At 35.9% G+C, this 25,701-nt stretch overlaps 2 protein-coding genes across 3 annotated transcripts in view; one reads left to right on the plus strand and one right to left on the minus strand.

Annotated features, from left to right (window-relative positions):
- Positions 1–613: 613 nt before the first annotated feature.
- On the minus strand, positions 614–24,046 carry LOC125652205 (skeletal aspartic acid-rich protein 2-like). The gene is made up of 2 exons (XM_048881219.2): positions 22,307–24,046; positions 614–1,936 (listed from the first exon to the last, which is right to left on the minus strand). Exons 1-2 carry the CDS (start codon positions 22,964–22,966, stop codon positions 1,706–1,708), a joined length of 891 nt encoding a protein of 296 aa, XP_048737176.1. The 5' UTR covers positions 22,967–24,046; the 3' UTR covers positions 614–1,705.
- Positions 7,098–25,701, plus strand: part of LOC125652071 (mediator of RNA polymerase II transcription subunit 24-like) — a 56,560-nt gene continuing 37,956 nt past the window's right edge. Inside the window, exon 1 of one of the 2 annotated variants that reach the window (XM_048881019.2) lies at positions 7,098–7,782. The gene's annotated coding sequence lies outside the window, so the exon portion shown is untranslated. The remainder of the gene's footprint in view (positions 7,783–25,701) is intronic. The other variant, XM_048880999.2, reaches the window with a different exon arrangement.

Below are 25,701 nucleotides of genomic sequence, written 5' to 3' on the forward strand. Positions count from 1 at the left end.
GGAAAATAGAGGATACGTACAATGTTTTGAAATTGAAAAGTTTCAATCAGCAGTGGACCCGTTTTAACCACTGAGTTACCAGGCTAGGCAATTAGATTTATAAGGAATACGCATGCATTGCTGGTAGTTATATTGTCATTCAAGTTTCATAAAGGAAGTCAGCTATTATGACGATGTGTTATACTGTTTAAATAGGTTTGAAAATTGTATTAAATTCTCCATGTAATACTTGAATTGCTTTTCAACGGTCTAGAACTAATTTTACATCTATGGAAGTTTTATTTTCCTCATTTCACATCAATCGTTTGTGTTTGTAGTATTGGAAACATGAATACATACAATAACCAACATAGTTCAAACATTGACAACGTAGATAGAAAAACTTTATCGGAGCTGAGGTTTTAGTTCGAATGGACACAGATGTAGTAAGAAAACAGGACTTTTTCGTTCTAAATTTTTGAGGCAGCTATTAAAATATACAGATAAGTAAAACCTGAATCATGCGCAGAAAAAGTCGAGGTATTCATAATACGGGGTAGATCAGGAGCTCTCTCTACCCATCAGAGAGCTATAGTTCTGCTGATAATTTATATTACGAACAGTAAAACACAAGTCATATAGAACTAGTTTATTGTGGCATTTAACTCTTTCCACGGGTACAAACAAAGACTACCTTATGGAACAAGTCCAACATTTCATACTTCCCCGTCAATTCATTTCCCTGCACATAGGAATCCTCGCGGCTTTCGTTGGACATTTTGAAGAGAAAAAAATCAAAACGATGACTACACACCTAGGTTGCAACACTCTCACAAAAACTATACTGCAGTATTACTTATAATAACACATGTAATAATTTCACCTCGATGCCGGAAATTGGACTGTATTCATCTTTGCCATTTTAAATCCCCGTTACATTAGACAATAGAAAGGGAACCGCCATCAGCTGGTCTGTACCACTAATCGTGAATAGTAATTTGGCAGTTTTTTTGTTTTGATTTTGACCAAGCCCATTTCTATCAACCAAGTGGTCAGTCCAGTATTTCTTGAAACCCGCTACCTCCTCTACACCCCCGAACAACTCATAGGGGGGCGTGTAATTACCTGTTATCTTCCATGATATGATGGATGGGCGTGGACATAATATAAGATTGGACCATAAATACCTTCCCTCCCCAATTTCTTGAGCGTCAAGCGATGCATTCTCAGCTATATCTTACCCACAATCTATGTCCCCACCCGAAGCTGTAACAACAAATCAGCATTATGTTGTTTAAATAACTCAGACCTCCCAAACATTGGCTCATAATGCGCTTTATCTATGTTTTAATAATGATTTCCTACATATCTATCGCATTTTCAGTTTCATATTTGCACTACAGCACATTATATTACTAAAATATGTTGTTAGCCAATTAAAAAAAAAGACAAACTGCGGGCAAACGTTACACAAAAATCCTCATTTCATTCATTCATTATACACAACGTGTGCTACAACACCACACACCATATTCACATTCATACTGGGTATAAACTAGTAATCCAAGACCATGGAGGTCCAGTATTGAAGTATTCATGTAGCTTTTTTAGAATCAGAACACAATCATACAAGGCAATATACAATATATAATAACAATATCTAACATCGAATACTTCTGTCATCAGATAGAGAGAGTTTATTCTCTAGAACACCCACAGTACAGATCTACACAGACATGAAGACACCCATGACGGCTAGAAGAAGCAGAGAAAATCCGAACTGAATGGCGGCAGCTCCACTACTCGTATCGGCAATCCCAGTATACACGGTGGGGTCGTATATCACGTAGTTATTAAATCTGGGGAACCGGAAGACGAAGAGCTGTTTGCTACCTTGTGTCTTGAAAGCGGGATAATTTCCAGGCATATCCTCATAACTTCCACCATCCTTAGAAATCTATGAAGAAGAAATCAAAATATTGAACAACTTTTAGAAGATGCAAGTATTTAGAAATTTAACCCTGTAAATCGTGGTATCTTGTTTAGAAAAATGTACTAAACGATAAAAGAAGCAACAATTTCTTCCACTCCCGGAGAAATAAATGACAAAATCTTTTGATTTCTTGAATTACTTTATTGGGAGAACTAATTTTTTCGAAAAACCCTAAAAATTTGCGTCATTTATTAATTTCACCTTAAACAAGAGGCCCATGGGCCTAGAATCACTCTTCTGATACATTGTAGAACAGGCAAACATTCTCACTAACCAAGATTTATCAATTAACAAAGTTTGATGATGTTAAGTCAAATAGTACTTGAAAATTTAAATGTAACTGTCCAAAAGTAGGTCACGGTGACCTACTTTTGGTCGATACACGGAAGACTCAAGATGCATCAACTGACAAGTCAAATAGTATTCAAATATAGCCGTCAAATTCCAAAAGCAGGCCATAGTGACCTACTTTTTGGTCGACTCACTCTAAAGACTCAAGATGCATCAACTGACAAAGTTTGATAATTGAAGTCAAATAGTATCTGAAATATTCAGATATAAACGTCAAATTCCAAAAGTAGGTCACAGTGACCTACTTTTTGGTCGACACACTCTAAAGACTCAAGACCCATCAACTGATAAAGTTTGATGATTGTAAGTCAAATACTATCTGAAATATTCAAAAATAGGTCACGGTGACCTACTTTTTAGTCAACACACTCTGAAGACTCAACATGCATCAACTGACAAATTTGATAATTGTAAGTCAAATAGTATCTGAAATATTAAAATATAGCCGTCAAATTCCAAAAGTAGGTCACGGTGACCTACTTCTTGGTCAACAAACTATGAAGACTCAAGATGCATCAACTGACAAAGTTTGATGATCCTAGCTTTCATAGTGTCCAAAATATGCATCTAAAATTGAAAATGTGAAATTTGAATGTCTGCAAAATTCAAAAAGTAGGTCACTGTCACCTACTTTTTTTTTATAAATATGATTTGAGGCCTCTAGACGCATCAACTTACAAGGTTTGATGATTCTAAACCTCTCGGCATCTGAAATAACAATCTAACATGTATTCATAAATGATTAGCCATAAAATTCAGAAAGTAGGTCATGGTGACATACTTTCTAAATGACGCAGTTCATGGCCCCATGATCCATCAACTGACAACGTTTGATGATCATAGGCTCAAAAATGTCTAAAATCCATTTAATAATAATTACCTGCGAAATTCAAAAAGTAGGTCACCATGACCTACTTTTGAGACAACATGATATTAGGTCCTAAGATGCATCAACTGACAAAATTTGATGATCCTAGTCCTTATACTAAGCAAAATATCAAAGTTTTAACAAAACAAAATTTAAGGTCAACTTTGAAGTGACCTTGAGACCACACCCTTTGCCCCAGCATGATGCCTTGAGCAATTTTTTATAAACAACCTATCCTCATCCTTATGCATAACTTTGGTGATAATTTTCCCAGTGGTTCTTAAGAAGAAGATTTTTAGCAACCACTACTTTTGTTTGCATTTTCCTAATTATCTCCCCTTGTTAAAGGGTCACAACCCTAGTTTTAGTACAAATGAAAACCCTTGGGTCAAGGATATCCTGTGACAAATTTGACAAAAATTGGCCAAGGGGTTCTTGAGATATAGCCCCTTTTCCAAAAAAAAGTTGACGCACACCGCACGCCAGACATATGGCCATATGATTAGCTCTTTGAGCCTTCGGCTCAGAAGAGCTAAAAATATTAGAAAATAGTACAAATGACTATATAGGAGACACATTTCAAGCCCTATAAATCTGTCAAATTAAGGAGCTTCCGGGGTCCGGGGCTGCCCCCCCCCCCAGGGCGAAGCCTTGGATCCACTGGGGGCCTCAAGACGGCCCTCAGACCCCCTGCCTCATAAAGTGGTACCCCCTATAACCGCAATTCCTGGATCTGCCTCTGGGCGCCAATGTATTCTAAGCACAAGTAATACCCGTGTAAATATGAACCAGGTTTCCATACATACTTCCCCTAATTTTTTGTCGGTTTTTCGTGAATTTCGACCCCAAGGCAGGGATGTCTTTAAAAATGTAAAATGTTCTAAAGATTGTAACCTATAAACAAGAGGCCCATGGGACATATCGCTCACCTGAGTCACTTTGACCCATATCTAAAGATTTCCCCTTTATATTCACATGTAAAATTGTTATCCTTATTGTGGTCCCAACCTACTTCCGGGGGTCATGCGTTTTACAAACTTGAATCTGCACTATGTCAGGAATCTTTCATATAAATGTAAACTTCTCTGGCCTAATGGTTCTTGAAAAGAAGATTTTTAAAGAGTTTCTCTATATTTTTATGTAAAACTTTGATCCCCTATTGTGGTCCCACCCTTCCCCCCGGGGGAAAGGCATGATTTTAACAAACTTGAATCTGCACTTTGACAGGAAGCTTTCATGTAAATGTAAACTTTTCTGTTCCAGTGGTTCTTGAGAAGATTTTTAAAAGTTTCCCTATATATTTATATGTAAAACTTTGATCCCTTATTGTGACCCCATCCTACCCCCGAGGGTCATGATTTTAATAAACTTGAATCTGCACTGTGTCAAACAGATTTCATGTAAATTTCAGCTCATCTGGCCCAGTGGTTCTTGAAAAGAAGATATTTAAATGACCCACCCTATTTTTGTGATTATTTCCCCTTTGGAAGGGGCATGGCCCTTCATTTGAACAAACTTGAAAGCCCTTCACCCATGGAAGTTTTCTGTTAAGTTAGGTTGAAATTAGCCTAGTGGTTCTGGAGAAGAAGTCGAAAATGTAAAAAGTTTACAGACGGACAGACGACGGACAACAGGCGATCAGGAAAGCTCACTTAAGCTTTCAGCTCAGGTGAGCTAAAAAGGCTTAGGGGCAGGCCTGCCTAGAAGTTTAAGGCCAAAATTCATGTCATAATCGCTATTTAAATGGGGAAAATGCTGTTTATACCAACTTTAAAGGTTAATTTTGAACAACATTGTAGGTAATAAATTATAGTGTCGAAACAAACATGAAAAATGCATATATATATATATATATATATTTATAATTCAATAAAAAAGCAGGAAAATATGCAGTTCCAATATACTGTATATATATATATATATATATATATATATATATATATATATATATATTCTTCCTTTCATTTTTGAAATACATGTATACATGAAATAATGAACTGCGACGCTATATGCCAGCAATCTAGCATTTTATTTTCATTTCTGTCGAAATATTTACAGTCATTAACAGAGTCGTACTATATCAAGATTCATATGCAGAGTCTTCATCATTATAAGGAAATTGCTAGCATTTCCAGTTTTTTAAGGGTCTATAAGGGCCTGATTGTAAAGATTCCAAAGAAAGGCGATAGATCGGTATGTGATAATTACAGAGGTATCACACTTTTATCTGTACCAAGCAAAGTGTTCTCTAGAATATTGATACATAGAATTCAAGATGGAGTGGGAAAACAGCGGCGTGAAGAACAAGATGGCTTTAGAAGAGGAAGAAGTACAACAGAACAACTATATAATAGAACAATGTAGCGAATGGAATTCAACATTGTTTGTAAACACGGTGATTTCGAGAAGGCATTTGATTCCATTCATAGAGAGAGCTTTTGGTCCATCATGAAGTTATATGGCATCCCAGATAAATTGATCAGAATGGTGAAATTTCTTTATGTGTCATTCCAATGTGCAGTCCTGGAAGATGGTGAAGAATCCGACTGGTTCCGGGTAACAAATGGAGTGAAACAGGGTTGCACAATGTCTGGATTCCTGTTTCTTTTAGTCGTCGACTACATAATGAGAAGAACTACAGAAATAGAACCAATAGGAATAAGATGGAACTTTGAAGATTTCGCAGATGATCTTGCACTACTCTCCTCAAAATTTCAAGACATTCAACAAAAGACAAAGACTACATGAAAATACAAGTCGAGTTGGCTTCAGAATAAACACAAAGAAAACTAAAGTAATGAAACTCAATTCTGACATAAGAGAACCAGTGAAGATCGATGGGCAAGACCTAGAAGACATAGAAACATTTACTTACCTTGCAGGAGTGCTAACATCAAAGGTATGATCTGACGAGGACATTACCATCAGACTGGGAAAAGCTACTTCTCAATTCAGAAGGCTCAATAAAATCTGGAGCTCATCAAAATTTTCCATCCAAACAAGAGTTAATTTATTCAACAGCTTGGTCCTGTCGGTTCTCATGTATGGAAGTGAGACATGGAAAACAACGGAACGAGACAAAAAGAAAATCGACAGAATAGATGCTTGAGAAAATTAATGAGAATAAGATGGCCAGAGAAAATATCAAACGAAGAACTCAATCACAGAACAAAAACAAGAAGAGCAAGCGAAATAATAACTTTCTGGAAGTGGAATTGTATTGGTTATATACTAAGGGTGGAGAGCAACAGAATTAGCACCATCGTACTGACATGGCACCCAGAGGGAAGGAGGAAAGTAGGCCGGCCGAAAACAACGTGGAGAAGAACTACTGAACAGGAAAGGTTAAAGCTGGGGTGGAATAGCTGGGCGTCAGCAATGGCAGTAGCCAGGTGGAAGCAGTGTATTGGGGCCTTATGTACCAGTGGGCACGAAGAGGATAAGTGAGGTGAGGGGCCGGGGTAAGGTCCCATTCTCAATGCTAAAAACCAGGTATTTTCTCCAATTGTAGCCGTATTTTTCATAAACTCCTTCACAGGCCCACAGATTACAATTTTTGCCTCGAAATTGCTAAGTAAAGAGCAAGGTACATTAAGGCCGAAATTTCGCCACAAAATTAGGATAAATTTAAAATGTGGTCTCACTTGGTTTAATCATTATGATTATGCACTAGGGCATTGGCCCAGCTATTTTATCCCAATTTTAAGGACCCAGGCCCTTGTCTGTCTCATAATAATAAAATAAAAATAATCAGAGTTGTCGAATACTGTCGGTCCTGTCAGAAGACCGGTAAAAGATTGTCTGGACCGATAACTTGCTAGAAAATGTCGGTCCAAGTTACCGTTTAAAAATATCGGGCGTGATGCGATTATTTTACATCTCGAGATCGGGATATACAGGTGAAGATCACTCAAACAACATGGCTGCGTGGCCTACCAAATTTGTTAAAAGTTCTCAACTCAGTAAAAGAAGACCGGTCGTGGTAGCTTTATGGTAGAGCTTTCGCTTCGAAACCGGGAGGTCGTTGGTTCGAGCTCCGCTCATGCCATGGCCGCGTCAAACCTAAGATGTAAATATTGGTGGTGATTGCTCCTTCCTCAAACGCTCCGGCATTTAGAAGTGAGAATCATGGGTCTTTCCGATATAACCTTAAAACGGAGGTCCCGTGTCGCAGAATGGATTGACAAGTTAAAAGACCCTCACTACTGTGGCTTTGAGTGCTAAGCATAGGTCTAAATTTGTGGTACTTCACCTACAGTTCGTGACGTCTCGAAATGAGGGGAAAGTTCCCATCGGAACGTAAATCAAGCAAACAACCCGGTAAGAAAAGAAAAATTGCTTCACCTAGACGCTTGAAAAATTACGAAGGCAGTCATGATAGTTGGAAAACTGACCACGCTTGGCTGGATATGAATGGGAGATGCATTACTGTTTAAAACAATGAAAGGCATTTTGGTACAGTTCTATCTTTTTCCTTTTGTGCTATATAAGGTACATGTATCTTGTCATCGTCAGAAACTCACGGTCGGTCGCACTTCTTTTCCCTCCCGTGGGACCTTACGTGATCTATCAAGGACCAATGAGAATCGCCGTAAGTATTCCTGGTGTGTGTTTTGTGCCACTATTAAAGATCGGGGTTGCAGGGCTCTGTCCTCTAAAACTTCACTTGAAAAGTACAGCTATGCTCTAGAATGCCTAAACTTTTACCCAATAGACGCATCATTTGCGTGAAGTCTTTGTACGAAGAAATTAAATCGGGTATGCAAACCCAACAATTCGATGGTTACGAAAGTTGACCAGGTGAAGGCGGAAAGAGATAAGTTGTTAGGTATGTTTATATTTTAGATAAAACAAGAGGTACTGTGAGCAATGCTCACTAAGAATACCCCCACTTACCCCAATCTCCCAAAGGGTGTTGGTAATGGGTATAAACTACCTCTTTTCTGAGTGTAAAAAACAAATGGCATGACAAACCGAACCATATTGCTACTTCGATGTCCAGTGCGCGTGACCTTTGACCTTTTGACCCAAAAATTGATAGGAAACATCTTCATCCCATGGGTAGTCCATATGTATGATATGGTGACTGTAGGTGGAAAGTTTAACGCTTTAGAACCCGGAAACCATATTGCTACTTCGATGTCCAGTGCGCGTGACCTTTGACCTTTTGACCCCAAAATCGATAGGGAACATCTTCATCCCATGAGTAATCCATATGTATGATATGGTGACTGTAGGTGGAAAGGATAACGCTTTAGAGCCCGGAAACCATATTGCTACTTTGATGTCCAGTGCGCGTGACCTTTGACCTTTTGACCCCAAAATCGATAGGGAACATCTTCATCCCATGGGTAATCCATATGTATGATATGGTGACTGTAGGTGGAAAGGATAACGCTTTAGAGCCCGGAAACCATATTGCTACTTCGATGTCCAGTGCGCGTGATCTTTGACCTTTTGACCCCAAAATCGATAGGGAACATCTTCATCTCATGGGTAGTCCATATGTATGATATGGTGACTGTAGGTGGAAAGGATAACGCTTTAGAGTCCGGAAACCATATTGCTACTTCGATGTCCAGTCCACGTGACCTTTGGACCCCAAAATCGATAGGGAACATCTTCATCTCATGGGTAGTCCATATGTATGATATGGTGACTGTAGGTGGAAAGGATAACGCTTTAGAGCCCGGAAACCATATTGCTACTTCGATGTCCAGTGCACGTGACCTTTGGACCCCAAAATCGATAGGGAACATCTTCATCCCATGGGTAGTCCATATGTATGATATGGTGACTGTAGGTGGAAAGGATAACGCTTTAGAGCCCGGACACAATATTGCTACTTCGATGTTCAGTGCGCTTGACCTTTGACCTTTTGACCCCAAAATCGATAGGGAACATCTTCATCCCATGGGTAGTCCATACGTATGATATGGTGACTGTAGGTGGAAAGTATACTTGTAAATAACGATAAAGACTTAAGATGTCTGAATGAATTTTGATATACCATTACACGATTTGAGCAATTTCCTTTTTATAAAAAATCATAAGACGATGATTGTTCACGATACACACACACACACACAAAATAATCAGAAGAATTACTGGGTCTAAATAAGCAAGAGAATTCTAGTAATAGAAATGGAAACAAATACATAGCTAAAATGTAAGAATGGGGGTGTACTGTCATTTAGGGGGAATTTCTATACTAGGACGGTTTTTCCTAGGGGGTTGGGTTGGCCCCGGGTAATTCTTCGTAAGGGGAAATTCTATTCCAGGCCCATCTTTCCGGGGGGAATGTCTATCCCGGGCCCGTTTTTCCAGAGGGAAAGTCTATGCGGGGGAAAATCTTATGCTTTACAACACCGGGTAGAATAGGTCCTCAGTACTCCTTGCCTGTCGTAAGAGACGACCCAATGGGACAGTCCTTCGGATGAGAACGCAAAAACCGAGGCCCACTGTCTCAACTTCTGTGGCACGATAAATTCCCCCCCTGCTCAAAGACCGTAAGCACCGAGCATAGGCCTATGTTTTCAGCCCTTCACCGGCAATGGTGACGTCTTCATATGAGTGAAAAACTTAAACAATATCCTATCAATCAAATCTGAGTCTGTTTTCATATCCATGTAACGTGTGTCTCTAGTACTTAATACATTCTAAGGAACTAAAGATCATGCACCCAATGTTGGGAATGAACTAAGTAAACTTAATTTGTACACTTTTAATGCGATATAGTTTTAGACTTTTTTTTCATTAATGTATATTAAATATGCGCATGCCAAATATACAGCTTTTAAGAATAAAGATATGCAATCAAAATACTTTAGAGAGTACTAGTGCTAGTTTTTGCAATAAAAAGAAGAGAGAAAAAAGCGGGAGCTTTCATAGGCTTTGTCCCCTGGAACCACCCAGGACTTTGTCCTGGACTTACTGAGGTCTAAAGGCGGTCTTTAGACCCACCCACCCAGCAATTTCTCCGGGCCCCAAACTGAAATATTGCACCCGACTCTGAATACAATACATAATTCATGGTTATCTTGCTTTAAAATCAACAAATGTAAATTCATGTAATACTACACAATTGTTTATTACTTGAATGTGGCCATTTGCATGGATCTTGAGAGATAATTCAATTATCCCCTAGATTATAACGCGAGAGTCTGAAGGATAGAGCCAGTCAGACAGCAGAAAGGCATGCGCATGTGCACGCGTGTAGATTCTTCTTTTCCAATATAATTTCATACTAGAGCATTACACACCCGTTTTTATTTGTCAAACTGCGTTTTGGAAATCTTAAAATCTTCAATTCAAAATACCCAGTCTAAGCTTCGATGATTCGGGCTGTATGAACTTCGTAATATCAGGGGCGGGTCCAGGAAATGTGGTTACAGGGAGGGGCGCCACTTTATGAGGCAGGGGGTCTGGAGGGTCGCCTTGAGGCCCACAGTGGATCCAGAGCAAAGCGCTGGTGGAGTTCAGGGGGGCGAAGCCCCTGGAAGCTCCGGGATTTTACAGGGCTTGAAATATGTCTCCTATTTAGTCATTTGTGAAATTAATAAAATGACTCAAATTTTATGGGTTTTAGAACAAAATTAAGTTCTCCCAATAAAGTAATGCAAGAAATCAAAAGATTTTGTCATTTATTTCTCCGGGAGTGGAAGAAATTATTGCTTCTTTTATCGTTTAGTACATTTTTCTAAACAAGATACCGCGATTTACCTTAAATTTGAAAATTTTAGGTGGGGGGGGGGGTGCACTGAATATAGGTGTATGGAAATGTATAGATCTATGTACGTGCATTTTAATAACCAATTGGGATTTCACTTCAGAGTAACACAAACTGGGACTAAAGCATGCAATTCCTAACACTAAAAACTGGTCTGAATCCCCCCCCCCCCCCTCGCTTATATACCCTACAAAATTTACCTGCAATATTACATAGTATTTACTAATGTCAATTATTATAAGTTCTTTTCATTAAAAACATGGAATTTACAAATGGATGAAAAATACAAATTTCACTATATAGACTTAGGTGTACAAGTGGTTTTCGTCAAGTTTCCGCACTCATTTTTCATCTTGAAAGCTTTCTCCCTGCAAAAACTTGGTGTGTCCTGCTGAAACTTGATATATCTACGTTGTTTTCAAGTAGTTTCCGCAACGAAAATTTGCTGAAAGCTGATCAAGTTTGCGCAAAATTTCGGTTTGCAGAAACTGTTCTGTTTTAGTATGCACATTGCTATACTGATAATCTACACTTTTAAAAAGATAACTGAAAAAACTCGGACTAAATGCAAAGACAGCCTGTTACATGTATATTATAATTTGCGGAATGTCAGTGGCGTAGCTTCCATTGAGGCAACCGAGGCAGCTGCCTCGGTAAAAAAAAACCCCACCTTTTACGTTGTTAAAATGTCGATAGCCAAGGCAGACCCCCTGCCTCGGTAATATTCGAACCTAAGCTAGCCTATGAATGTGTTTTTCCCCTTTCGTTGTTAGTCTCATCCCCTCCCTTTGGAGGGATGGTGGTGGTGGTGGTGGTGTCCATTTGTACTAATGAAGTATCACCTATAAGGTGTCAGTATATTCTGGTAGATTATTGCAATATACATCAGTGGCGGATTTAGAGGGGGCGCAGGCGGAGAAATAAATGACAAAATCTTTTAATTTTTTTAATTACTTTATTGGGAGAACTTAATATTTTCCCAAAAAATCCCTTAAAATTTGGGTCATTTTATTAATTTCACCTTATTAAAATGATAGAAAATACATGTAGTACAAATGACTAAATAGGAGAAATATTTCAAGCCCCATAAAATTTGTAAAACCCAGGAGTTTCCGGGGGCTTCGCCATGGACCCACTGCCTCATAAAGTGGCGCCCCGTAACCACAATTCCTGGATCCGCCCATGTACATGTAGATATGAGGAGATACTGCCTGTATAAGTTGATAGCTCATCAAACGCACCTCCTGCGATGTGAAAGTGAAAATAGCTGCAATCCTCGCTGGCGGAATTATGGTAAGGTTCAATTTCAGCAACTATTTGCGATAATGTGCTCCACGAAGATTTCCTTAAAGATTACAATTATTCTAAATGAACCCTGTGCTTCCTAATCCCCGTAATGTAGTTCTTGTTCATCAGTGGCGGATCGAGAGGGTTGTAGTCACTCCACTTTACTTCCATAGTTTTAAACAAAACTGGTCATTTTACCAGTTTGCGATATTCACCCATCTGTGGGGCCGGGGCGGAATAGGCACAAACTTGGGTCGCAATCCGCTCATCCTTTAAACAATTCCTGGATGCGCCCTTGCCCACAGGCACCTTAAATATGGATATTACTACCCCCCCCCCACCTTTTTTCATATTTTTTTTGGTGGGAATAATTTCTCTGAAATGTATGAATTCGTAGTCTATTTCATCCCTCTTTCGATTCATGTAATCGTTTCACGCTTTTTTGTAAGCTTTAGAGATTGGCCTTCTACCGGTATAATAAAATTCATTTTATTATATACCAGTAGAAGGCCAATCTCTAAATACATGTATCCATACTTCTGGTGCCTGTGCCCTTGCCCGTGGAGAACAGTACGTAAAGTGCACTTGTAAATATATTACCATTTTGTCTGTAATGATATTTACGGGTGTATTCAATACCACCTCCTAATAAAAACACGGGGGTAGGGGTATCGTATAGACTCTCATTATTATCATTACAGACAAAATTACCGGTTCCTGTGATTAGACAAATATTGATTTATGTTCACAAAATAAAAATTAAATCAAAATCGGAACCAGGAAAGCTTAATTGATTTTCAACTACATGGAAATGGACATAAGATTTTAATAGTGATATTGTTTAGCTACAGTTCATAATGCATAAGATATAATTGCAAAAGTCTATCTGTTAGTTGGATAATGTCTTGTATACAATATAAGAATTTCATAAGTTAACATCAGGGACCTATATACTAACTAGTATATAGGTTAACATCAACACTGTTCCAAGTATCTGATTTAAATCATTACTTCTTTTTACTGGCTAACAATTTATATTTCTATTAATTTGTCTTGAAAATGAAAAATCCATCGTACCACTGGACCTGTTCATAAAATGAAATTGATCCAACTTCGCCCCAAAATCACAGATTAAACAGTGGTGGATCTAGACCTCACTTTGTGTGTGTGTGGAGGGGGGGGGGGGGGGGGGGGGGCTTTTTTGGTCAAGCAAAGGAGATATGGTTTTGGTATTAAATGTTAATGAAAATTGAAACATCCATACTTCTTCATTATACTAGCCCGAATATTTAGAAATAATTGTCAAAGTGCACAAATGATCTTACAAAGATTTGGCCTAAAAGCAAAATATGCTTGACCTGGACCATTTAAATTGGCTTTAAAAGTGTTTCAGGTGTTTTCTCCCAAAAAGTCACTAATATGATTTTAAAAGATTTGAGATGACCTTATAGAAATTAACAAATTTTGCACTAATCAAAATTTATAATCCATAGTTTTGAAATGTTTGAGTGGAGTATGAATGGTTGGTATGAGTGATTATGTATCAATTGTACATCTTACCTTTAAAAGTATATATTATGATGCACTTAATTTCTATTTGTACAAATAAATAAAAAAAAATTAAGCCTAAAAAAAAATAAAATAATTTAAAAACATTATTATAATCCGAGGATTAATGTGCATTAAATTATACTTTGTTGTACAATATGAAAAAGGTACAAATTAAACAAATATTAGAAAGAGATTACATATCTTAATGGTAGTATAAGTTAACCACATTCACTAGCTGCAAAATTGTAGCTCTCTGAGAAAATATTGGGACAGATCTGTACCAATTAATATTTTCTCAGAGAGCTACAGTTCTGCAGCTATGCATTCACACGATTATGAATTTCACAATATTTCATATGAATTTAAACGTAAAAATTAAAATGTATCCTTTGCCTTTGTATTGGGTGATGTATATTGCAACATAATTTTCAATGTTCATGCTGAGAATTGCTTTGCCATTATTTTCCAAATATCACCATATACGCCTACAATATTACATATTATGTATCAAATGAATTATTTATAATATTGACTGAAATAGCATGATATGTTGATCATGACATGAAATGCTTATAAAAGTATTAGATGGCAAATTACAACTTCACAAAGTCATTCACCCAGTAATTGTAGATAAGGAACAATGAGAAACAAAGCCAGGGGCTTGCTGAGCTGTAAAGAACATTCCATGTGTATTATACACAAAGGGATTAGTTGGGGTAAAAGTCACAAGACAAAACCTGGGTACAGATATAAAAAAAAAAATGGACAAAATGACCATGCAAGGACAAAGTCAATATTAGAAGTTTATTAAAGCATAATAACAAAATGTCACAGGACATAATACTGATTTTTATATAAATTCAGGGGGGAAATCTGTTCTTTTTGTAAAGTTTACAAAAATGCATGTGTAAAATATATGTTATATTTTTTATGAGATTGTTTTTCAATTTTAAACTATAGATTTTGATAATTATTATTAAATGCTTATTCCTTTTATCACATCTATTGCAAAATATGAATTAAAATAGGATTTTCTTTTACTGATATAGAATATTAATAGGCTTTGTAATCATTGGGTTTACAAATTGCTACACAAGATCTGACATTTTTCACATAGCTTCTGCGTGCATGCATGTCATTTGATTCCATATCAACATATCAATTAATAAGCAAGATTCAAAATGTGAAATTACTTTGAACAAAAAAAAAATGTTATATTTTTTATGAGATTGTTTTTCAATTTTAAACTATAGATTTTGATAATTATTATTAAATGCTTATTCCTTTTATCATATCTATTGCAAAATATGAATTAAAATAGGATTTTCTTTTACTGATATAGAATACTAATAGGCTTTGTAATCATTGGGTTTACAAATTGCTACACAAGATCTGACATTTTTCACATAGCTTCTGCGTGCATGCATGTCATTTGATTCCATATTAACAATTACTTTGAACAAAAAAACAAAAAACAAAAAAAAAACACAACAAAAAACTTGATGACTGATAATCTATAATATGCATGATAGTTCAAATTTTCTTATGAATATATATGTATATCAAATGATATGTCAGAACAATCAATTTGCTATTATTGTACGTACATGTATATGCTTTCATAATTTTGCTGTTGTGTGATAATGAAATATTGTCAAATAAAAAAAAAATGTGAAATTACAATTTAGTGTCCTTAGGTTTGTAATCAAGAATGAAGGAGTAAATTATAACCCAGTGGTGGATCCAGAGGGGGTGCTGGTTCAGGAAATTTTGCTAAAATAAAGTAAAAATAACACATTTTGAGGGTGGACCCCCCTCCCTTGATAACCAAAATTAATGCTAAAATTCCCCTCTCTCAAAAATTCCTGGATCCATCCCTGTAAGCATTAGACAATCATTAATTTGTCATTCCATTATTCATAATTTCTTCATTGGACACCTGGAGGCCAACTCTCACATGTGTGTATATAGACATAATTCCAATTATTTTGAAAATAAAGAGGTCAAAGTACCAAATTGAATTCAATATAAAATATATAAAGAATATCTTATCATGGATATAAAGATTAAAACATTTCAATCATGTTAATTAATAGATTTTTAGGTCAATTGATTCTCTCATGTGACCTATTGCTAGTGGTCAGCTTCTGTTGTGACAGTAAACAAAACATCAAGCTTGTAAATATCATGATTCCTAGGGTAGAAATTCTGACTCCAGGAGGAACCAAACTTGATATATAGTGTTTATGTGTAAAACATTTAAATTTAGATAACATCTTCCTTAATGCTATTGATGCTTTTAGGTAAAGAAGGAACAGGTAATTGTAAATTTCATGACCTCGATCAGTGATAATAATAATAAAATTTATATACATGCAGCCTTATATAAAACAGTTTATTACTCTAAGGTGCTTTACACAATCTGATTAAAATAAGATCTTTGATCCGCTCCGTTATTGTTACATGTATGTCGTTACAATAAGATCTTTGATCCGCTCTGTTATTGTTATGGAGCGGATCAAAGATCTTATTTATAACAATAACGGAGCGGATCAAAGATCTTATTTTAATCAGATTGTGCTTTACAAGGGCAAGAAGAGGAATGCAACAATAAAATAGAATTAAATGACATTATGACAACTTATACATGTATCTGTAAATTAAATTATCAAAATAAAACACTATGATTAAGATCAATAGCTAAAAATTGGTTGGTTTTTTTGGTGGTTTTTTTTTTTTTTTTTGTATTTGATAATTAAAAACACAGTTTATATATACATGTTAGAATCTAAAGGTTTTGATACTAGCTTTAAAATAGATGGAACCAAAATGGTCATAGTAATCACATGTCTTTATGATTTAAAAGAATCCTTCTTTAATTTTGTTGACACTAGAATATTATAAATGATGGATGCATTGTCAAGAAAAACAGAAAGAGATGTACAAAAATTGTGACGCTTGCAACTCCAGGGTTCTGATTCAAGGTCAGATCCAAATAGTGTTAAAAGTGTATATCAAGTTTATAATTGTGAAATGTTTCATCAGTATAGACGCTTTTGGGGGAATGAATTACACCTTATATTATACTTCTACTGAATATTAGAATTTAGCATATAAATGCATGCCTAGAGCAAGAAAAGTTACTGTATTATATATATTTCATTCATATTGAGGTTAGTAATACTTTTAACTAAATAACTCAGGTGACTGGTAAGGTCAGTGTCTTGTTGATATTTTTGATGTGTGTATGCATGTACGTGTATGTGTGCGTGTGTGTGTGAAATACAAAAAAAATCCATAAAGATTTGTTTCAGAGTTTTGAGTAGTGATCAGTTTTAGCAATCATCAACAGCTAGGGTATGAATCTGTACACTCATCTTTGTTAATTTCTAAAAAGACTTAAATTGCATTTCAAAAGTAGTCAAGTGTTATGTAAAGGAGATTTGAGGAACATATGTTCCTGCTAAATGTGTGTGATCATATGTTTGGGGTGTCAATGGATGGAAAATCATCTGAAGATCGAAGTTTTGAAGAAATTGAAATACTTTTTTGAATATTAATCAATCTTATTTTCATTCTAAAATCATGTACTCAAAGGAATTTTCTTTCAATTACATATGTAAGTGCATTAAATTGAATTATTTTTCTATTTCTGACTTACATTTAAAACAGTTATGTTTGTCATTTTGTTTCTCAAAGTAGAAAATATTTTCATGTAGATTTTTCTTCCAAGATTATTATTCCTTAGATTTCAATTTAGAACATTCAAGTAAAAGAAAATAAGACTTTAAAAAAGGAGGTCTCCATGTGAATTGAGAGAAAGAAATGGAAATTATAAATTCTGTGGTGACATTAAATTTCATTTCATAATTTTGCCAGCTATAATAAGGTATGATATGAGATTCAGGGTGGTACATTTATGTGCATACATGTACCTTGTATCTCCAATTGAAAATTGATTGCTTTAAATCAATTTCAACATTATGAATATCCTACAAAAGTAAAACATAATGATTTAAAGTTTAAAAAACATATTGTTTCACTCCTGAAACCTTGACCTCACATGGATATATATTGGTATTTAGTGTTGGTAGGTTTTGGTTCTTTTTGGGTGGATTTTGGATGATATAGTGAATTTCAGTTAGTTGTAGCACAGTAACATGGAGTGAGCTTGCTTGCTTCCTGATATCTAGTCAATCACTTTTTAAGACATACATATTTTTCAAACTCGCATTGCACATATTTGTTTGCATTTTTGGTAGGAGTGTTTTATATGCTCACTATATACGTCATCTTCATATATAGATGTGTAATTGTTTGCAAAAAGAGGAGACATCTAAATTCCTAATAAAAATGATAATTACATTTAAATCATAATTGTGCACTTCATGTACTTTTTACATGCAAAATCATTTCATATAATTATATGGTTTTTGTACTTTCTGTCCATATCTGTAAGTCTGTCTGTCACAAAGTCTTAAATTGAGCATTAAAATGCTTCTCCTCCTGTATGGATTATCTGATAAACTTTGTACAATGCTTCATTGCCATTTGCAGATGTACACATTGTTGGGAGAGGATTTATTGTTATCCTAAAAGTTATAGTGGTTCGATCCAAGAGGGATGCGGGTGTAAAATAGCTTGTGACCATTTCTCCTAGTTGCAAACATATTGGAGAGTCTTGAATTTTTTTTTTTTTTTATTTTTTTTTTTTTATTTTTTTTTTTACAATACTTCATTATCATTTAATGATGTCTAGATTTCTCTGACCCAGGAATCTAATATTTTCCTAAAATCTACAGTGGATCAAAAACAAGTATTTTAAGTGTTGTTTTTTTACCCTTTATTGAATAATCTTTGTAAAATTGCATGTGCAAAAGTAAAGATGCTTTGAAAATTCAATTACAAAATTAAACATTTCACTGGTTTCTTAAGGTACTCATTACACTAAAGCTTTATGACACTATGTTACAAGATGGCGATTTAAATGTTTTGGGAAAGTATTTGTATCGATCGATTTATTCGTCTATAACACCATAGCTAAGTGGTTAATTAATAAAGCATTGGCCAAGAGAGAGAGAGAGAGAGAGAGAGAGAGAGCATTGGGCTGGTGAACTACAGATCTTGAGCTCAAATCCACCAGTCTTTTGTTCATGTGTTGAAATAATATTTTTAAAAATCATGTTTTTATCCAAATTTGCATTTTTGCTGTTTTTGGCATACACACTTATTGTATATCATCAGATCTTTTCACTAGTATGGAGACGTCACCATTGCCAGTGAAGGGCTGCAACATTTAGGTCTATGCTCGGTGCTTATGCCCCTTTGAGCAGGGGTGGATTAATATTGTGTCACACATTTAGGTAATGTCATATAACAGTAAACAATGTCTCTAGAGGATTTGGGTGTTGCTCAACCGGAAATTTAATAAATTAATGCATAAGATTGGGTCATACTTCTTTTTGGACTAGAACATCCAAGACTGAACTTTCTTAGGGTCGAGATGTCTGTTAACCGTTTATTCGTATTTACCTGTCAAAGTCTTTTTGACGCTTAAGGTATAGGAGAAAGTACTTTGACTTCAGAATGAATGCGATTGTCAGAGGGAGAATGATGGACCGAAGCATGCATTTTGTAAAATGATTCTTGTGTTGTTAAATCTTCGAGAATCTTGTTGGAGATGTCTGATTCGGTTCACGAAACAACTTAGCATCATCTAGCAGTAGCAGATTTCACCGTAAGCACTTAATTAACACTAATTTTAATATATTGTAAACAAATTGTAACTGTAAGCTAGGCTATTCCTAATCTCAGCTGAGATTAGGCTATTCCAAAATTCCACAACATATCAGAGGAACCCCATAATGATAAGAGTAGGGGTATATACCACACACCCCTAATAAAAGCACTGGGATTACTGAATCAGAATGACAATTGGGGTGGGGACGATAAAAGCAGAATTTTCGAATTATTTTGAAGCGAAGTTTTGAGTAAGAAATGGTGCCATTCCTTTTGGGTTATATTTTTCATTGGGGATGGTACCATAGGGCCTACTATTATTATTACAGACAAAAATACCGGTTCCTGTGAATATTCACACCTGACGACCTGTAAAGGGTTGTAAATAGTGAATGTGAACAGCTGCATGTAAATAAGTTAGTGTTCTAACTGCATAATTTAATACCGTTCAATTTTATTCTAATATTTTTGTGATAGGGTTATATGTATACAATTAAAATTACATGGGAAAGAGTTTAGTAATGAAGAGCTCTAATATAATTTAATTTCTCATGTTGTTTAGACATTTATCCATTAACACATGTATAGGTCTACATAATTTAGGAGTGTAATTACTAGATATAAAGTTAATGTCATTCCTTAGCTTGCAAGTACATTCTTAAGAATCATGACAAACAACACTCTTTAAGATACAATTTTCTGCTTTATTAATATATTCATGGGATAAAAGTCCCCATCCTGTGTTTTATTTGGGATATTTATTCCCATTCATCCTCAAATAGGATATTCACTGCCATTTCATGTTCATTATGGGACATTTCCTCCTATGGGACATTGTATCCCATTTTAAATTTAAATATGGGAGTTAAAATCCTATGGGAGAAATTATATTTTTTCTCCCATAGGATTTTTGGTGGGAGTGAAAATCCCCCAAGTGGGATTAAAAATCCCTCCAAAATCCCATGGGATTTTTTGATTTCAGGTGAAATATCTTAAAAACTACAATAGTTACAAGTGTAAATGTTGGTGCATGTCCTGTGGACATAAAATCCCATCTTTTTTTGTAAAGGGTTTATTTGTATCCTTGATAAAAGGGTTGGCGAAACTTCGGACTTTTGTCGTGTCCAGAGTTAAATGTCGCACTGTTCAACGCTTTAGCGCCCGAAAACCATATTGCTACTTCGATGTCCAGTGTGCTTGACCTTTGGACCCCAAAATCGATAGGGAACATCTTCATCCCATGGGTAGTCCATACGTATGATATGGTGACTGTAGGTGGAAAGGATAACGCTTTAGAGCCCGGAAACCATATTGCTTCTTCGATGTCTAGTGCGCTTGACCTTTGACCTTTTGACCACAAAATCGATAGAGAACATCTTCATCCCATGGGTAGTCCATATGTATGATATGGTGACGGTAGGTGGAAAGGATAATGCTTTAGAGCCCGGAAACCATTGCGTCTACAGACGGACGGACGGACGAACAGACAGACGGACAACCCGATTCCAGTATACCCCCCACAACTTGTTGCGGGGGGTATAATTAATTTCAAAACAAACTGACAAAGAAGTTGTAAAGCATCTCGCCGAAAGCTTTGTAACTTGTCCAACTTAAACGTTGTCAAAATTTTTGCTTCGAAAGCATGTTTTTCTATGCTCCCGAAAAATAGAAATAGGGAGCTTTTTCATTGGTTAAATAGCGCAATAAGGAATGGTAATGCAACCAATCGCATAGAGAAACCAAGACTCACCATCTAGCGAAAATATCGGTGTTGTGTCCCACGGGAGGTTAAAGAAGTGTGCCGACCGTGGGTTTCCGACGATGGTATCTGGTCTGACAGAACCTTTAACTCTGTCAAATCAAATGTCTGACTATGATTTAAATTTTTCGACGGAGGTATTAAGACCTTTAAAAAAAACGGATTTCAATTGGTAAAAATATCAAAGACTACATTAACTGCAGATCTGTAGCCCTCTGCCATGGGAAAATATTGGGACAGACCAGAGAGCTACGTGTAGATCAAGTCCCGTGAGCTTCATGTGAACAAACTGCAGACTGAAAATGTATGGATCTATGGGGGTAAAAATATCTTGTTCATGAGAGTATTCTTAATTTACATGCTACAGCGCACATTGTTAGACTTGTGAGGAAATTCACGTTTGTTCTCATGCGAGCTACTCAATGCAAACTGTGACACTGATTTGGAATATGACTGAAATTATACCTTCACATTATCATATTCACTTCCCGACACCTAAACTTTGTTTTTCTGAAACCTTTATTTAATAGTACAGGCTGTTAATTGTCAGTCATTTGTCCGAGACGCTAACTTTCAAGACTGTTAATTTTCAGCCATATTTGTTATACACTAACTATTCCAGGCCGTTAATTTTCAGTTATTTTTCTGAGACGCTAACTAGTACAGACTGTTAATTTTCAGTTATTTTTCTGAGACCCTAACTAGTACAAACAGTTAATGTCAGTCATTTTTCGGAGATCTGGCACCATGGCCATAAACTGAGAATAGATTAGACTTTCGTCAGAATTGAAATTTTTAATTATATATATATTTTTGGTTTGCTACAATTACAAAAATATTCTATTAGCATATGAATCATATTAAAATCTAATCGCAACATAAATTTTAAGGGCTTGTCAATATCAATATCATGGACTATATAAATTTGAAATTTGGACTTCATGTTAATTAATTTACTTATGATTATGGCACTTAAGTAGTATGGATTATTAATTTTCATTCATTTTTTTCTGAGACCTAAACTAAACCTAGTTCTATAGACACGCCTACCTTCTTAGACAGTGCTACGGACGCATCCCCTCCTAAGTCGAACTCCTCCCCTTCCGTGTGTTTGTTATTTCCGGTTTTCCTGCTTGGCGTTCCTTTCCCTTTGATAGAGATGGTCATGTCTACATATTCCCCGATTTCATCTTTGTTCCCTTTTCTGCAGTTTCCAGAAGCGTCACAAAAACCCCAGCCTTCGATGTTGATGTTAAATTTGACGGTGCCCTTCTCAACCATTGTAGATTCCCCATCAATGGTGATGTTTCCCGCTTCGGTAATGATAAAGGTCTGCACCGTCAGATTTGCGTTCACAGAACTAAGGGAAGCCTTGAAGCTGATTGTTTTCGCTGTCAAGTTTTCATACATTGTATCCACAAGGCTGGAAAACATAAGGTCTAACTGAGCAAAATTGTTAAAACGGTGTTTGGCATTTCCCGAGGCTCCCACAACATCTCCGCCCGAGTTCAACTCTTGTATGGCATCAAACTTGATTTTCACTGCGTTATTGTCCTGGTCTGGGTTCTGCGCTCGTCCAATGACCATTCCTCCAGATTGACCTTGAATTTTAAGGAATACACCCTCAGCGCTGACCGTCGTGTCGGTTGCCTGGGTGACGTTGAAAACGCTCACCGACAGAAAAACAAAACAAATAGCCTTTCCAATCATAATTTCTTGAAAAAGAACACGCACTCGAGTACTGTATAATCACAAAAACTTTTTTTTCCGTTTGAGAGGAAGTTGGTCAATCACTTGTGCATGTGATGAACTCCGAATGTGTTAAGGGAACAATAAAGTTAGTAATAAAACCGGCGATCTTGCTTTCCGCACATCCGCCATCAACAAAACGGCGCAGAATGCTGGTACGCAGGTGCAATTGTCACCTTATGTAGGGTGCCTTACGGGTGACGCAGAATCTCCCAGTTTCTGAATTACGTTAGTCGTCAACACCGCTGCGTGGATTTGTAAATTAGTGTGTTGAGGGTCATAAAAAGGTGTGAGAATATTGCGGCTAGGAAATTAACGTGACAATACTAGTATGTTATGGTCATTTGGTGTTTTTTCATCTTTTTCCTGTAGGGCCACAGTGTTCAGTATTTGACAAGGCGTGTCCCGATAGTCCTGATTAGTGATGATCATTTTATGGTCAACGAACGATCGGTCTGAAACTCAGCCAGCTGATTACTCATACTGACCAGCGTCAAGATCCCCATGTTTACCAACAGATATATATGTAGATGAAGTTGGCCTTTTTGAACTTAACTTTTGTCCGCTGACTCATACCCTAAAGCAATGTATTTGCCTCAACATAATGCAATAATTATTGTCTGAACCTCACTGCATCACACGTCTCGGGATGTTTGATTCATTCAAATCTGTCTATATATAGATTCATCCAAACATACACACACACAATATACATTCCTGTTTACAAGGTTAGACATTCATCCATAGTAAATGGGACATGGAATGTGCACGATTCACATGGCGAAGGAGAAACACCTATTTAAATTGGATGCCAATTCATCCTCCCTTAGATTGACACGCCCTGCTAAATTACCTACGGGGTTGTCATTAGGGAGTTTTCAAGGCGAGTTCCGGGCTCATGGTTTATGAGCAGCTCGAATCACATGAAAATTTGACGAGTCCGTGTTAAAAATCCTACTTGCATACTCAATGCATAATTGATATAATTTTAGAAATGTAATTATTCGCCATTTGGCCTTGGTTTGTAGTATTGTCAATTTTATGGGGAAGTGTATTTTCTACTTTGAAGGAGGAAATTAAAAAGAAAATCTGCGGTCACAGCATTTGTTATTGAGCTACAATGTTTTAAACTTGACCTTTTTGCACTTAAAATTTACTCACGATTTATTCGTTTAAACTTGATTTTTTTGTTTATATCAGCACAACATAAGCAACACAAATCAATAATTACTTAAAATAGAAACATAATCATGTCTTTTAACAATACAGATCAAATTGAAAATAACTAATGATCTTTTTGCACTTGATATTCGGAAAAATTCATGATATAAAATTTATCATAAGTTACAAATTTTTGTTTTCTAAATTTAAAAAGGTACTTTAAAAAGTGGGACTTTGATATAGATCACCGTTTTGAATTATTTGCCAAAATATCTCATTTTTATACAAAATTTCGAGTAAAATAGTTTAGACCTTTTTAAGAATCGGCTTTTTTGTTTGGAAAAAATATGTCAACCAAGTTAATGAATTACAACATTTGAATTAGTTTCATGTCTGAAGTACTTGTATCATAAATTATAAAACTGAAATACATGTATGGGGGTATAAAAATTGACGATATGTTGGATGAACCAGAAACTGTAAAATCATGCACTTTTTCTTTTTACTTTTTGATTAAACAATCCCAAAAATGTAGTCCCTGCCAAACTCTTTCAAAATATGTATTGACACAATTTTTTTTCAACTGAAAAGGGTTAAGTAAAATATGTGTAATATGTTCGCACCAATGGGATCAGTATTGAACCAGTAAATACTATTTTATAGCATCCTGCGCATTTGTTCTCAAAAGCTGAGGTCTCCATATGAGTGGAAAATTCTCTCTCTCTCTCTCTCTCTCTCTCTCTCTCTCTCGAGAGAGAGAGAGAGAGAGAGAGAGAGAGAGAGAGAGAGAGAGACGTTAAGCAAGATATAATCAAAAACTGAGGAGCTAACCTCCTTAACTGAGCTTTTGAGGACAACTGCGCGGAATGCTATAACTAAATATTTACTGGTTCAAAACTTATCCTTTTGAGAATAAATGTATGCCTTGATTCCTAATACAAAAGCGTTGTAAATAATTAAAAATTTCTTCAATTGAATTAAAGAGATCATCAAGTCATTTATACAGAGCTCCAAATCAAGTTTTGCAAGCACTAATTCCACCACATTAAATGTGCTCATCAATGTGAATGGATGAGAGCAATAATTGAAGTGATGCGCACATAAAATCAATTATTGAAGTGATTCGCACATAAAATCAATTATTGCTCTCATCAATTGAATTAATATGCGCACATAAAATCAATTATTGCTCTCATCAATTGAATTAATATGAGCACATAAAATCAATTATTGCTCTCATCAATTGAATTAATATGCACACATAAAATCAATTATTGCTCTCATCAATTGAATTAATATGCGCGCATCAAACCAATCATAGTTCTCATCAATTGAATTAATGCGCACATCACCTCTACTATTGCGTCCAATAATTGAATTGATGATATCTTCAAATGATTAAAGTATTATTATGTTCCCCAAACAAAGTTTGGGAACATATTGTTTTTACTCTGTTTCTTATTATTATTATGTTCCCCAAACAAAGTTTGGGAACATATTGTTTTTACTCTGTTTCTTATTATTATGTTCCCCAA

The sequence above is a fragment of the Ostrea edulis genome, chromosome 1 (genome assembly GCF_947568905.1).
Source record: "Ostrea edulis chromosome 1, xbOstEdul1.1, whole genome shotgun sequence".
Taxonomy (NCBI): domain Eukaryota; kingdom Metazoa; phylum Mollusca; class Bivalvia; order Ostreida; family Ostreidae; genus Ostrea; species Ostrea edulis.

What these genes read in the sequence shown, in the direction of transcription:
- LOC125652205 (XM_048881219.2), bottom strand. Translation starts at nt 22,966, where the DNA reads ATGATTGGAAAGGCTATTTGTTTTGTTTTTCTGTCGGTGAGCGTTTTC. An exon ending in CCGTAGCACTGTCTAAGAAG is followed by an intron (nt 1,937 to 22,306) that starts GTAGGCGTGTCT and finishes TCTTCTTCATAG; the next exon opens with ATTTCTAAGGATGGTGGAAG.